Here is a 16,725-nt window from a genome sequence, read left to right as displayed (position 1 = left end):
GAGTAGACATTTTTCTAGAACAGCGCTATAAAAGTTTGCATTATTATTATTATAATTTTCAGACCTTGTTTTTAATCCAAATATAACATATTTATATGTTTTTGGAATCAGAAAATGATGAAGAAAAAGATGAACGTAAATTTGGATCGTTTTATAAAAAAAAAATTTAATTACAATTTTCAGATTTTAAATGACCAAAGTCATGAATTAATTTTTAAGCCACCAAGCTGAAATGCAATACCAAACCCCGGCCTTTGTCGAACATTGCTTGGCCAAAATTTCAATCAATTTGATTGAAAAATGAGGGTGTGACAGTGCCGCCTCAACTTTTACAAAAAGCCGGATATGACGTCATCAAAGATATTTATCGAAAAAATGAAAAAAACCTCCGGGGATGTCATACCCAGGAACTCTCATGTCAAATTTCATAAAGATCGGTCCAGTAGTTTACTCTCAATCGCTCTACACACACACACACGCACACACACACACACACACACACACATACACCACACCCTCGTCTCGATTCCCCCCTCTACGTTAAAACATTTAGTCAAAACTTGACTAAATGTAAAAACAGGAGGAAATGAGAATCTGCTTTATTTCTTTTGGTTGTTATGACTATCATTCCATTTGCAAGTTTATACCAGGAACCCAAGAGGAAACGAGAACCTGTTTTTTACTCTCTTTTGGTTGTTATGTTTATCGTTCTATTTGCAGGTCTCGGAAACCCACGTGGGAACGAGAACCCGTTCTTACTGTCCTTTGGAATACTATGGTTTCGTTATCACAACTACTGGGCTGATCGTCTCAAACAAGTTAATAAAACATGGGGTGATGAAAGGCTTTTCGATGAAGCAAAGAAACGTGTTATAGGGCAGTACCAGGTAAGTGTGTGTGTGCGTATGCATGCGTGCCAATGTAGCGAATTCAGATCACTCTGGATTTCAGATGTCTGATTCGGCCTTGTTGATCTTTTATAAACTCCACACTGAAAGCCCCCCTCCTTTCCATAGTACTGATGATCAACCTTAGGTAATTTACATTCATGGGGTCAAGTTCGTTCAACCAATTGTTTTGTATTGAAACATAGAAATTTGTTTAATCCTAAAGTCCTTCTCATTCAACCTCTCGGTGCAAGTTTTCGAAGAAATCTTATTTTGGGGTGAAATCTTTTAAATTTCACCACAAATTTCCTTCACTTGCAAGAAACTGACATGCTTTTCTCTCTTAAATGAGTATTCTTTAGTTTGACCAAGAAACAACATTTCAGTCTCGGGTATGAATCAAATCAGAAATCTGAATTCGGGAGTTAATCTGAATTCGTTACACCGGTTCATGTTGATATTCATTTCCTCGACACGTTCGTAATCATTCGCTAACAGTCAGCATAACTTCGAAATGAATACAAAAAAATCGTACAAGTAGAAAGTTGTTTGAAACCATTCGCCTCACCATCTCAGATTTGCCTATGCTGTTACTTATTTGTTGCTGTTACTTAGACAAATACAAATACACATACAATCAACAGCCTGTGTGCTTGTATTTTTATATGATTTAATCTTTGAAAGAAACACTAATGTCAATCTGCGAAATTGAATAATCACATAATTATGTCCAACTCTGTACAGGGAGCAGTCAGGGTGTTGATTTTTGGTATGTGACCAAGGGAGGGATGGTCTTACCCCTTGTAAAAGACTTGGCAAATCTGTTGCAATGAGCCGAAGGAGCTGTGAAAAAGTAGACGCATTAGAAAGCTTACCAATTACACATTAACATGCTTCCATTTGAAACTTCGAGGTCTTCATCGGGGATTGACGCCCGACCAAAAGGAAATTGAAGCCCGACGGAGCGAAGCGACGGAGGGCTTCAATTAGACTTTGGGAGGGCGTCAATCCACGATGAAGACCGAGAAGTTTCATATGGAAGCATGTTAATGTTATCCCCGAGTACGCTAGTACTTGGGCTCAACAGACTTTAATTGTGTGTGTGTGTGTGTGTGTGTGTGTGTGTGTGTCTGTCTCGACTTAACAGCTTATTGCTGGGAAACTACTGGGCGCAGTTCGTTCAAAAGTTGATACACTAACTTGATAATAGGTTCGATTGATCGTATTAAAACTTCATAATGTTACCTGGGACCTAAATGCGAAATAGACCACAAAAACGACTTGGCGGTGGGAGGAATTCACGGAGCAACAGCCAGCCAGGCAGCCTGATAGAACAGCCAGCCAGCGGATACTGTCGTCACAAAAAGACGTCATGACAAAGTTACACGCAAAGCGAAAGAGACTTTGACGTCATTTACTTTTGTTCGGAATTTTCCGTCTGTTCCTAGCTTGTCAAAGACCTGACGTGAGTAAGCTTAGGCCAAAAAAAAAAAATTGTCTGTTTCTGGTAACATGGCTAAAAAAAATAGGGTCGGTAGGTCGGGATTTTATTTTTTTTTTTTTTTTTTCTTCCCTAAAATAATGTAGACCAATAAAACTAACTTTAAAAATCGCGCAAAGAGACGGGATTCACTATACATAGAGACAAGACACTCAACACATTTACAAATCTGTGACAAAGACTGAAAGAGTATGACATGTTTTTCTTTGTTTATCTGGTCTGATCGTCAGTGACCAGTCAAGGTCGTATTCGTCAGCTTTCACCTGCACCGAATGTTTTTTCAAGTCAAACTCGGGTGTATGGATATCATGAAACACATCCCGGAGCGTGAATGTTTCAGGATACGCAAGTTTAACTCCCGTTTTTTCGTGCACGCACTTCTCCAGCGTCAACGCCAGAATGTGTCGAACATCACCTTTAGATTCCATATTTCAACGCAGCGTGAATGCTTCGGTGTTTGGTGGTTTTACAGGAAGTACATAGAGTGATGTCCCTTACAACTGTGATGTAGGGTTATGCCCCTTCAATCGTCAGCGGACTTTCGTTTTCACACGTTTTTGTTGTTCATTTTCTCACCCTGTCCTTATACCACCAAAAAATAAAAAAATAATTTTGAGTTTGGAAAAATTTTTTTTGGGTCGGCGCCGAAATTTAGGGTCGGCCGGGTGACCAGAAACAGACAATTTTTTGTGTGGCCTTACCCAAAACGTCTTTGTTCTCTATTCACATTGCAGCTGTGAAATAATCAGTCTTGTGTCTCGGTCGTGTAGGTACAGAGTTTGCTTCTGCAATCATTGTGTTCGTGTTGATGACGGCTTCATAAGACAAATCAACGAATCTATCGTGAGGAAGACGTTTATGTACAAATCACCGAACCCAACCCATTTTTTGTGTGCATTTTTCTGAAGAATAAACTGCATGTGGTTAATTTCATCCGTTTAATGCTTGTCGAAACGAGCCATAAGGCTTTAGAATAAAAGATTTCACGCATTGCTTGGCCATCTGATCACAGATGAGGTCGCAGTTTGTAGGTTGAATCTATGAATCGGCCAGAGATAGATCTGCATTTCTGGTCAGAAACCAACATTCACACCACAGACATTCCAAACATTTATATTGTTATGTTATGAAGAGGGTCAGTAGTATATTTTTCACTGTGATCAAATAAAAGAGAAAGGCCAGTCACCACGCACATCCTCGGCTCGCATGCAATGTATTTATATAGCAAAGGGAATGCCTGTAATTCACACAGAGCCATCACTTGGTCTTAAACGTGCACAAGACAAAAACTTTCATACTGGGGGAGCGAGCCAGTCTGAAGAGTACTCGGGTCCAGCGCGAGCGTTTTTTTTTTTAATTGTAATTCAATCTGACGACGATCTCTTTCCTGCTTTCATGCGGTTGTAAACAGACAGAATTGGTTCCGTTCTGTTCACACACTACTTTCAGCCCACCTACCTGCAAGGGTCAAGTCCCAAGAAATATGTCTCTGTATTCCTATCGTATCACTCTGCTCCTGTTTTGTTTTCTTTCACACACATTTTCCCTTCTTTTTTGACGGGTTTCTGGACAGCAAACTCTAAAACAAATTCTTTTCATCACAAAAGCGATCTTTGGAATAGACCTTTTTCGTATAACCTTTGCCCCCAGCGTTTCGACCAATCAGATTTTAGGGCACGGCAGCCTCTCTCTGATAACCGGAACTAGGGGGCAATAGGTGCCTGGCCTGAAATACCTCTTTCACTTTCGATGCTCGAAGATTACTTTGCCAGAGGATTACTTTGAGAAATTCTGCAAGAAAACGGATTATCTTGTTCAAAATCACGAACAAAAAGTCAAGGACATGCACGAAGGTATGGTTTGAAACGGCTATTGGTGGTATATGGACGAAAGACTTGGCGAACTTCCCCTGCATAAGCGAGGGTGCGTATCGCCAGCGCTACGTGTCATTTGTGCTGAGTGTCATTTGTCCTACGTGTCATTTGTGCTACGTGCCGCTATCGCTACGTTGATTAGTGCTACAAATAATTTGTCGATGAGTCGCTATCATTCGTTCATTATCACTACGTGTCGACAGCACTACATCTTTTAGCGCGACGTGTCATTATCGCTACGTGTCAATACCACTACTTACTGACGACTCTCTCTTTCTCATTTTTTCAGTCTCTCGCTCTCACTCGTGGTTTGTGTGTGTATATGTATGTCTGTGTATGTATGTGTGTGCGTGTGTCTGTCTGTTTCAGTGTGTGTGTGTGTGTGTGTGTGTGCCTGTGTGTGTGTGTGTGTGTGTGTGTGTGTGTGTGTGTGTGACTCTCTCTATCTCTCTCTATCTCTCTCTCTTGCTCACTCGCTCGCTCACTCACTCTGTCTCTCTCTCTGCCTCTCTCTCTCTCTCTCTCTCTCTCTCTCTCTCTCTCTGAAGGAATATTTTGTTGTTCCTTTTAATTTGCCAGAGATTTGTAATTTTCGGAAGAAAGTCTCTGGATGATTTTCAGTTGTTTCTTTCGGATTTTGATCTTTTTAGAAAAAAAGGGCTTTGTTTTTGACTAATTGTAAGACAGTGTTATTGCATATATTTGTAAATGGAAATATTGACACAAGGTATAACCGAGGATATTGAAACCTTTTCTTCTCTCCCAAATTCTTTTATGAAATGAGAGGGGGAGAGAGAGAGAGGGGGGGGATTGACAGACAGAAAAAGCGCGTGAAAGCGGAAGAGAGAGACAGTTAAAAGGGATGGAGGGTGCTTTTTATTTTATGGTTGGTTGGTTTTAGTTCTTAATGCACTGTTTTTGACAATAGTTTTCATTCGGTAAAAGCCAAATTCAATTACCGCTCTCTCTCTCTCTCTCTCTCTCTCTCTCTCTCTCTCTCTCTCTCTCTCTTCATTACACACACACATACACACACACACACTCACACACACACACACACACACACACACACCGCACACACACACACGCACAAACGCATACGTACACACGGTATCGTACACACAAACTCACACACAGAAAAACATCCGTGTATGTATATACGGTATCATGCGAGAGAGAGGTAGAGAGTGGGGAGGGGGAAATCCAAGATTAAGGGTGGGTACGAAGTCAACGTAGTTGGCATCGCTGATAGCCGTGCTATGCCAGACACGAAGTGACTCGAGCAGACTTTTCAATGGCACGACAAACCACTGTCGTCGGATTGCTTGCACCCATCGCGTCCTTCGCTGTTGCGCCTTCGCACTTGCACCCATCGGAAAGCCATACAATGACAAATTCTGTCCACCGTATTTCTCTTTCTTCATTCCACTGTTGCACTTGTAGTTGCAAACACAACAGTTTGCCTCGTCGTCTCCGCACTTGACTTTGCACCAAGCCTCGTTGTCGATTTTTCCTTTTGCCCCTTAGTTCCGGTAGATCTGACAATAAACTTCACAGCGCATGCGCCAAAATTTAAGTGAAAAAGGTCTATTGACTGACGTAGACCGGAAGAATTCATGCATCAACTTACGTCACGTATTCGACGTCATCACTTCACATACCTTATGGTCTCGGTATTTCGTTGGCCTTCATATTTCCTACTTGTAAAATGACCCTCAAAGCTAACCGAGACTAGTTGAGGCTGTATCAATGCGCCTCGCCAGCAGGTTGTTAATGGATTTTTTAGCGAGTGGTTATCGACAATTATTCCCCCCTCTGCTTCTTTACCTCTGTAAACTTGTAGAGCTAGTTATTTTTCGATAATGACCCAGCAACCAAACAAATAACGAGCCAGCAACAGCCTGAATCCTCGATAGTGCAATGGGTTGAGAAGCTGTTCTGTTTTGGTACTACTTTTGCGACTGAAAAGTTCAAAACGCTCTATACGTACGAAATATACATCTCTGGAGCAAACAATACAAACATACCGCATTTAAATTAACAACTACAGGCCTGAACACATGAATCTCCATATAAAATCCATGAGTTCGGTTGTTTTCTGAATATAGATCTGCTGTGCACACACCGTTCATCACAAGCAAATTCCCAAGGCAAGTAACTCATACTCTTGCCGACAAGAGTAGTTCCCCTTCTTTTAACGCAGTTTCTTCGACAACACTGACTGCAATCCGACGGTCAGTTTTCAACAATATTTCATTTTATAAACAGATCACACGCAACCAAATGCACACATCTCATCAATTTAAACAACATAAAGCGGTTTCATACACTATTTTCCCCAAAAAACTGAACTTCATACAGTAATTAACGTTGGAACACGGGTGCAAAAGTTCGTCTGCTAGTCCCATTTGACGAAAGAACATTATCTTTAGCGATACTAAAACATAAACAGAACACACAATATCTGCCTTTACCGCCACAGCAGAATAACAGCTTATCTGTGTACTTGATTTTAGTCTAAAACAGGGAAACTGACAAGAAGTGTTAACAGAATGGAATGATTTGCACGGAACTATACAACCGCGCATTAATCGATCGCCTGCGCAGGTTGACTGGTTGAGTGATTCGGATTCGATCAAACTTTCGCACAAAAACTCCTGTTTTCTTTGAATAACTGAAGAAAGGGGGAATAAATAGGTTACACACCTCGTCTCAGTGATTATTAAAAATAATGGTCTCAGTTCGCGGTCATGAAAAAGCTCGCTGAAGCTCGCATTTTTCATGATCCGCTAACTTCGACCATTATTTTTAATAATCACTGAGACTCGGCATGTAACCTCTACTTAATGACCGGTAATTTTTAATGAGTTGGGGCATTCTGACCAATCACAGGATCTGTTTCATTAAAACGCAAACTTGATTGAATTACAATGTGCGTCAATTGCTTAAACGAGAACACTTCACTGTTTGCTTTATTTCTGTTTAAAATCGATTGACATCACCAGGGCTTCTGGTTATGTTTATTAATCAAATATGTGGCGACGTTTCCTTAAAATCGGTCTCTTTTTGTGTGCAGAAAATTGTCTTTAAAGACTGGCTACCTGTTTGGCTGGGAGACAAATTCAACATTACACAGTATAGTTATAAGAAAGATAAGAACAACACTAGCGCGACTGAACGACTTAATCCATACGATGGTAAGCAATTGATTGTATTGATTCTAATGTTTAGTTTTGTTGATTTTTATATTTAATTTTTAGCTGGGAAACACATTTCCCCAATGAGTATAATCTTGAGGCTGGTGAAAATACATTCAAAGCCTTAGACCTAATGTGACTGATGTTGAATACCCCAACCAGAACCATGCCTTTCGTGATCAAATTTGGAACTGGATTCGAAGAACACTTCAGTCATTATACTTATTGTTCGTTAAAACGACTCTATTACCGAAAACTTCGAGGACAACCTTTATTCTCTCAATACTGTGTTGATGAATATTCTCGTTTTCCTCCTCCTCCTCCTCCTCTTCCTCCTCCTCCTCCTCTTCCTCCTCCTCTTCCTCCTCTTCCTCTTCCTCCCCATTGTCATCGTCATCATCATCATCGTCGTCGTCGCCGCTGTCATGCTCTTTTTCCTACACCTCCTCCTCCTCCTCCTCATCATCATCATCATCATCATCATCATCATCATCATCATCATCATCATCATCATCATCATCATCATCATCATCATCGTCGTCGTCGTCGTCGTCGTCGTCAACAACATATATCTATGGCTGATGCCCATATATGTATGGGTCACGTTTGTTGTGTCAGGTTACGACCCGAACGTTCATCCTGGAATCTCACAAGAGTTTCAGACGGCTGCACTCCGATTTGGGCACACTCTGGTACCGTCGGGTGTATTCACAAGGTAAGCACATTTAGTCCTCTTTGAATAAAGAGTGAGGTTACACAACATTCTGCAGATATGTTTCGCCTGATTGTAATTCCGCGTCTACGTTTAGTGGTGACTGAAGTACTGTATTGATTGTGCCTTATAATGAGGAGATCTATCTTGTTAGGGACAAAATAATATCCACACATAGCAGCAAGCGAAGACAATGTCTGTCTCGAGCAAAATTCTTTGCTAATTCTGATAAATATCTGTACGCGTAAGCGTCCCTGGATCTTTACCATGTCATCAATAAATGGTATATCACATTTCTCCGTCCAGGAAGTACATGTAATATCGCTGTGTCTCTATAATCACTGATTCCATTCCCATAATAAAGAAATTAGTGCTTTAATTAAATTTTCTTGTTTGAATGTTAAATATCTTGCTTTCAGATGCTTATAAATCTGTTTTACTGTGCAAAATAAGTTTATCAATCAGACAGTCAACTAGCAAACTAACCAACCAACAAACCAACCAACCAACTTACCAATCGACCAACCTATCGATAGATCGATCGATCTTGTAATCAATTCCCGGGAACGTAGAAGAAGAAAAGAAGAAGAAGTAATCAATTCTTCCATGTTATCAATCATGCCAGCCCTTTCCAGGCGTTTACAGGGAATAACAGCATCCTCCAACTTGATCACACAGCAAAATTCAACTGCCTGGCTGCTTCCTGTGCAAAGTGAGGCAATTGAGTAGAATGACTTTCGTAACTTAAACCAGAATGAACATGTGAAATTAGTTCAGTAAAAAGTTCCCACTCAACGTTATTTCTGTGTTCAAGTTGAAGGATGCTGTTATTCCGTGCAATATCCCGGGCAAATCTGTGAGGGATTGATACACGGGAAGGAATGTATGTTCAAAACGATCGGTAACGTGTGCTCTCTATCCATAATGCATCTATGCAAAACTGATTGTCTTAACACCTTGCTGACTTTGTCAGGGACCTCGATGACGCAAACTGTAAAGCTACAGAGGCGGCTATCGAAAGAGGAGGTTCACAACACTCTGTCAAAGGAATTCGACTCTGTAACGCCTACTGGGTATCGCAGGTAAGGACAAACTGCAGGAAATAAGAAGGGAATAGGCAGGGCACAAACAATCGATGGGGAATATGCGAGGACAATGGTTCATTGGCATGGCGTAGTCTCGTGAGACGGTGCTTGGTGCACCCAGTGTCGGTCTGTGGATTTGCTGCAATGTCTTGTGTGACTGTAGGAATATTGTTAGTGACAGGGAAAAAAGGAATCTAACACCTGGAGAAAAAAAAACCGAAGCAGCTGAGCCTTGTAGCGGGGGTGAGTAAAGGCACGGGCTGGAAACAGGGCAAACAAAAACAAGATCATATAACAGGGCTCCCCACGGACGGTCCTCCTAGTGCGTCCCGGGACCCACTCTTTCAATTTTTAGAGGGTCCATGGACCCCCACTGCAGATATGTAGAGGGTCCCAAGGGTCGAAAAGCCGAAAAGTCCCTGTGTACTTATACAACATTGTGGTCACGCATAGTGTACTGTAAAGTGTCTTTTTCATTGAAATATGCTAGGTTGACACGACAATCGAACAACACCTTGATGAATGTAACACACACACACAAACACACTCACACACACACACACACACACACATACACACACACACACCGACACACACACACACACACACACACACACACACACACACGCACGCACGCACACACACACACACACTTTTCAATTGACTTCCTGTCCTTTTTACATTTAGTCAAGTTTTGACTAAATGTTTTAACGTAGGGGGGGAATCGAGACGAGGGTGTGGTGTATGTGTGTGTGTGTGTGTGTGTGTGTGTGTGTGTGTGTGTGTGTGTGTGTGTGTGTGTGTGTGTGTGTGTGTGTGTGTGTGTGTGTGTGTGTGTCTATGCGTGTGCGTGTGTAGAGCGATTCAGACTAAACTACTGGACCGATCTGTATGAAATTTGACATGAGAGTTCCTGGGAATGATATCCCCGGACACTTTTTTCTTTTTTTCGATAAATGTCTTTGATGACGTCATATCCGGCTTTTTGTAAAAGTTGAGGCGGCACTGTCACACCCTCATTTTTCAATCAAATTTATTGAAATTTTGGCCAAGCAATCTTCGACGAAGGCCGGACTTCGGTATTGCATTTCTGCTTGGTGGCTTAAAAATTAACTAAAATGACTTTGGTCATTAAAAATCTAAAAATTGTAAAAAGAATTGTTTTTATAAAACGATCCAAATTTACGTTTATATTATTCTTTATCGTGTTCTGATTCCAAAAAACATATAAATATGTTATATTTGGATTAAAAACAAGCTCTGAAAATTATTGTTGTTATCATCATTTACATAAAAACTTATCTGTTAATCCAAACAATGATATAATTACTGTGATGTTCTTAACTACACTTTAACATGGAATGTATGTATGTATGTATGTATGTATGTATGTATGTATGTATGTATGTATGTATGTAGGTATGTATGTAGGTATGTATGCATGTGTGTTGGTGTGTCGGTGTGTCAAGTGTGCAAGTAAAAAGGGTATTGTAGTTGTACATATATTACTTTAGATATTTTTTTGTTATCATGGGTTTTATAAATTTTCTTCTCTTCTTCTTTTATAATTATTAATTAATGACCTATATGTGCTGATGACCAATTTAATTTCCTTTGTTGGATCAATAAAATGTTATGAGTTATGAGTTATGAGTTATGAGTTAAAAATATAAAAATTATGATAAAAATTAACTTTCCGAAATCGATTTAAAAACAATTTCATCTTATTCCTTGTCGGTTCCTGATTCTAAAAACATATAGATATGATATGTTTGGATTAAAAACACGCTCAGAAAAGTTCAAACGAAGAGAGGCACAGTAAAGCGTGCTATGAAGCACAGCGCAACCGCTACCGCGCCAAACAGGCTCGTAACTTTCACTGCCTTTTGCACTAGCGGCGGACTACGTTCAGTTTCATTCTGTGAGTTCCACAGCTTGACTAAATGTAGTAATTTCGCCTTACGCGACTTGTTATTTTCATGTTTTCTTTTTTTCTCAGTAAACATATGTCAGATACGATTTCAAAATCCAAATGCATGATGTTAACGTTCAAATTTGAAAGTATTGGTGTCAGTGCGTCTATCTCTCACACACACATATACACACAAACACTCTCTCTCTCTAGCTCTCTCTCTCTCTCTCTCTCTCTCTCTCTCTCTCTCTCTCTCTCTCTCTCTCTCTCTCTCTCTCTCTCTCTCTCTCTCGTTGAAAACGAAATAGGATAAATTGATACCTTAATAGTATGGGATAAACGTAACTATAAAGTTTTCAATCAGGCCCTAGGTAAAGGCATATCAAACAAATTGGAAAAAAAATCAACACACAAGAACTGAAGTACAACGTACGTATATAGGCTGCTGTACCAGAACCGTTTCACAAATTATTTTAAATTGCAGAAATTCACAGGCTTAACATTTAACATGAATTTAGTGGAAACAAAATATGATTTTAACTAATATTACCAACCACAGCAAGAATTGCACCAGTCATCATTCCCAACTGAAGGGTTTCTAAAATAAAATCACATGTGAGCGTCAGTGGCTGAAGATTGCAGTCTGAAAATGGTATCGACGGTACGCACGATAAAGAAAATCTAGTGCGTCCTGGGACCCGCTCTTTTAAAACTTAGTGCGTCACGGTGTAGGATCCGGTCCGGTCCCCCCCTCTGAAGTAGTCCCCCGGGGGACCAATTCGTGGCAAAAACTGCTCTATAATGGTCCCCCCTTAGACATCCAGCCTCGTTTTCGACTGGTCCCCCAGGGCGATTTTGGTCCCCCCTCGCATCCAAAATAGGCCCCCTCTCGAACAGTTACTGGTCCCCCTCTTTTCTAACCAATGTAGAGCTATGTCAGTATTTATTTTAACTTTTTTGTTATAGTGTGTGTCAACTCAGTAGAAAACGTGACTCTGTATCTCTCTCACTCTCTCTCTATTAGTACCTTCTTTCTAAAACTTTCACTTCCGTATATAGTAGAGTCCCTGACGTTCTTGTACAATCTATGTATTAAAACAAAGGTCTTCCCTCTGGAGTGGAAATGTGCTAAAGTTATTCCTATTCCTAAGACGTCGGATTCTAGCGACATCAACAACCTTCGTCCTATCTCTGTTCTATCGGTGCTCTCTAAGCCTCTTGAGATGCATATCCATAAACATGTAATCCATCACATGGAAAGCCACGATCTTTTTTACCAATTCCAATCTGGTTTTCGTAAGTTTCATTCTTGTTCCACGGCTCTTGTCCGTCTCTGTGACACCTGGCTGTCGGCTATCAACGATTCCAAATTAGTTGGTGCAGTTTTCCTCGATCTGAGGAAAGCGTTTGAAACAGTCGATCACAATATTCTCATAACTAAACTTAAGTTTTATATAAACAACAGTGATACAGTTAAGTTGCTTGCATCGTTCATCACGAACAGATCCCAGCGGGTATATCTAAATGGTCAATATTCACAAGATGGTGTTCTAAATTGCGGAGTTCCTCAGGGGTCCATTCTTGGCCCACTTTTATTTAGTATCTTCATAAACGACCTACCTTTGCATATTACGAATAAAAATGTATCTTGTGAGCTTTTTGCTGATGATAGCTCTCTTCACTCATCGTCCAAAAAAATAGTTCAAGTGGAGGCTGACCTTCAGCAGGGAATCAACGACGTTGAACAGTGGTGTAGTAACAACAAAATGACCCTGCATCCCAAAAAATCCAGCAGTATGGTAGTCACATCTAGACAGAAACATCAGAGAGCGCCCCTTCTCCTCAACTTAAAACTGCACTCAGATCCTATAGAACAGGTTTCATCACACAGAGTACTAGGAATTGAAGTTGACCAGGAGCTTAGGTGGAACATACACGTTAAGAATATCTGTAAAAAGCTGTCAAGCAATCTCCATCTCCTATCTAAACTAAAACCCTTTGTAGACAAGGAGGGACTGAAAATGTTTTACGTGGCACACTGTCTATCATATATTAATTATGCCTCCACGGTATGGTGCGGTGCCAGTGAAAATATAATGAAAAAACTAAACTCCTTGCACAGAAGAGGTGCTAAGCTTATTGTAACCAATCCTTATCTGTCCACGTCAGAAAAGTTGAAGGTAGCCAATATTCTTCCACTTCAACAGCAGTTTGATTACAACATCTTAATTCTAATGTACAAGGCGCTCAATGAGCTGGCCCCACCATACCTAAATGCATTCTTGACTAAAGCTTCCGAGCGTTATGTGTCAAACAAATCTATATATATATTACCAAGGACTCGCATAGATCTATACAAAACTAGCTTTGCTTTTGTGGGACCTTCACTGTGGAACTCTCTTCCTTCGAATGTACAAACGTGCCGTTCATTGAACGCATTCAAAACCTCCCTCAGGAAACACATACTGAGGTCTTCATAAGTTACGCTGCCGGTATTGTAGCTAGCTTTGTTAATTATAATTATTTTATTACTCTGAAATATTGACTGCTGCATGCCTACATAATGCTAAATCTACCTGTCTTGGTAGGCTCACTGTGTGCTTGTTGAATGGCACTTAGTTGTGTGTATATTATTATTAGTATTATATGTGTTCCTCCTTGTGCGTCTGCGTGTGAGTGCGCAAATGTGATTGCGTAATTAATGTTCCATTCTGTAATTGCTTTATTGATGTTCCATTCATGTATTTTCTACTACTTTTCTCATTTATTATTACTGTATGCTTGATGTTTCTATGATTCTAGTCGGGCGCACGCGTGAATATGTGTTTGTGTGAATGTAAAGGGCACATTGTAAGATTAAGCCTATGGCCTAAAATGTCTACCCTTTATGTGAATAAAATGTTCTAAGTCTAAGTCTAAGTCTAAGTCTCTCTCTCTCTCTCTCTCTCTCTCTCTCTCTCTCTCTCTCTCTCTCTCTCTCGCCCCCCACACTTTCTCTCCTCCCCCCATCTCTCAAACACACACACACACACACATTATGCACGCACGCACGCACGTACGCGTGCACACTCACTCACGCACGCACGCACGCAAACACACACACACACACACACACACACACACACACACACACACACACACACACACACACACACACACACACACACCTCTTTCGTTATATGTATAATTATTTTCATTTTTGTATAAAGATGTTATTCAAGATGATATTGAACTGGATGAAGGTTACAGTGTCAAATCTAAACTTTTAAAAGTGATTTAACTTCGTAGATTTGCCGTTCTATGTAGCCTATACTTTTTAAAAAAAAAATTTTTTTTGTGGAATGAGAAAACGGTCGCCACGCTTCTTGACACGTCACGTGACTCGTGTCAAACATGCCTATAATTATAAGTACACGACAATTCATTCCGTCAGCCAGTCTTTTTTTTTTAATTGACTATCATCATGGACGACACTCTGTATGACAACGTGTTAAACTATTTGAAAAATGGCACTTACCCTCTGACCGCGAAAAGGGAAAACCGTGAATAAAGTTTTTCTTGTCAAAGAACGTAAATGTCTATTTCAGGTTTTGCTAGAGAGAGAGACATAGAGAGTGAATATTGATTGACTTATTTATTTATTGTTTGAAATTCTAGTAATATTTAATGTTCAGTATTCGGTACAACCATCTCATTAACAAACAGAAACAAAAAGGACCAATGCAAAAAAAAAAAAACTGAAAGAAACAAGAACACAACCAAACAAATATATCTCACACACACAAAAATAACAACAAGCACATAAATCGGAAAAAAAATGTTCCTATGGCCCTGTGGGGACAATAAAGTTTTGTAACAATAAAGTTAAAAATAAATACTGACATAGCTCTACATTGGTTAGAAAAGAGGGGGACCAGTTCGAGAGGGGGCCTATTTTGGATGCGAAGGGGGACCAAAATCGCCCAGGGGGACCAGTCGAAAACGAGGCTGGATGTCTAAGGGGGGACCATCATAGAGCAGTTTTTGCCACGAATTGGTCCCCCGGGGGACTACTTCAGAGGGGGGACCGGACCGGAACCTACACCGGGACCCCCTCGACAGATTTCTAGTATGTGTTTTCGGCTTCTAGTGCGTATACGACGCAGGGGCGCGCACAGAGAGACGGGGTACGCCACTTGGCTACATTGAAAAAAACGTTGTGTCAACAGCTTGGCCTTATTTTGCAGGAATCGATAGATAGCCCTGGAATGGACTCAATATTCCTGGGTATGGCCTTCACCAAAGCAGAAAAAGAAGATCGCATCATTGTCAGTGACCTCAGAGGTAAATTTGACACTAAGGTGTTCCACGTCTTATTATCTGGTTTATTTCTATACTCTAGTTTTTTTAAGACAGCGGAGAGGGGGCGCTTGGGAGGGTAGACACAAAGGCATTTTCTTACATGACGTTTTGTCCAAGAACATTTCATCGGCACGACATTTACTCGAACAACACATTAGGTGGTGGGTGTATGAAGTCAATGTAGGTAGTCAGTGTAGCCACAACCACATCCAAGTTTGTGTGTTTTCCTGCGCAAAACCATGATCGTTTAGCTTACTCGCCGAAATGATAAAAGAGGTTTGAGGAATGCAAACACCTCTGGTGGTAACCATTGTAATATTGAACAACCCCACTCCAAAATTGTGAATGTTTTCCTCGCATGCTCAGCGCGAAGGCACATGAGGTTTGTACACACCATAATTCTTTCGCATGCTCAGGGCGATAGTACAGGAATTTTGACGAGTGAGAACAGGTCTCTTGGTGGTCATTGTACCTGTGGTGTGTGTGTGTGTGTGTGTGTGTGTGTGTGTGTGTGTGCAGGTGAAGTGTTCGGCCCCCTGGACTGGTCTAGACGTGACCTGGCTGCGCTGAACATCCAGAGAGGCCGGGACCACGGCATGCCGGGATACAATGATGTCAGGAGGGCATACGGACTTGAGCCAAAGAGGACCTTCCAGGAAATCGGCGAGGATGCCCGGAGTACGGCAGGCGGAGACACAGCTTTTGTGAATGACTTGAATGCGGTAAGAAGACTTTATTTTAATTCTGAAATTCAAGTAACATTCTCTAACAACTTGTCCGCAAACTTTCATCCCTGAATGTCCATGGCAGCGCCGTTTTGCGTTAGAGAAGAATTGAAAAAAGTCAGAGGCAGTAGCTGTCTGTAACAATTTGTCCGCAGGCAGATTGACTTTACATGAGATAGCGTCTTTATTGTGTATCATACAACACAGACACCCCCGCATACATTACAGACGCCTCCATAACATCAAATAAAAAAAGCAGCTAAAATAGTATTGCTACCTGCTCTGATTTTTTGGTCGAATTTAAGGACGGGAACCTTGCTCTTGGGAATTTGTTTTTCTGGGGTGTCTGTGTTAAATTATCTGTTCCGCTGTTAGACTTTACCTTTCCTATCATCATTATGTTTGCTGAATATGGCAGGAGAATGCATAGCCTTTTTAGTCATATATTCGGTCTTGACAAAGATTTGCTCACAAAAACATTTGCTTGGCCT

At 40.7% G+C, this 16,725-nt stretch overlaps 1 protein-coding gene across 1 annotated transcript in view; it reads left to right on the top strand.

The window, feature by feature from the left end:
- The window catches only part of LOC138982714 (dual oxidase 2-like), a 92,189-nt gene that overhangs the window by 35,998 nt on the left and 39,466 nt on the right, over window positions 1-16,725 (top strand). Inside the window, exons 7-12 of the mRNA XM_070356043.1 lie at window positions 721-887; window positions 7,339-7,459; window positions 8,078-8,174; window positions 9,145-9,253; window positions 15,395-15,491; window positions 16,029-16,231. Coding sequence (XP_070212144.1) covers window positions 721-887; window positions 7,339-7,459; window positions 8,078-8,174; window positions 9,145-9,253; window positions 15,395-15,491; window positions 16,029-16,231 — 794 coding nt within the window. The remainder of the gene's footprint in view (window positions 1-720; window positions 888-7,338; window positions 7,460-8,077; window positions 8,175-9,144; window positions 9,254-15,394; window positions 15,492-16,028; window positions 16,232-16,725) is intronic.

This window comes from Littorina saxatilis, linkage group LG1, assembly GCF_037325665.1.
Source record: "Littorina saxatilis isolate snail1 linkage group LG1, US_GU_Lsax_2.0, whole genome shotgun sequence".
In the NCBI taxonomy this organism is placed as follows: domain Eukaryota; kingdom Metazoa; phylum Mollusca; class Gastropoda; order Littorinimorpha; family Littorinidae; genus Littorina; species Littorina saxatilis.
Note: the sequence above shows the minus strand (reverse complement) of the source record. Positions and strands in the feature narration are given on the sequence as shown.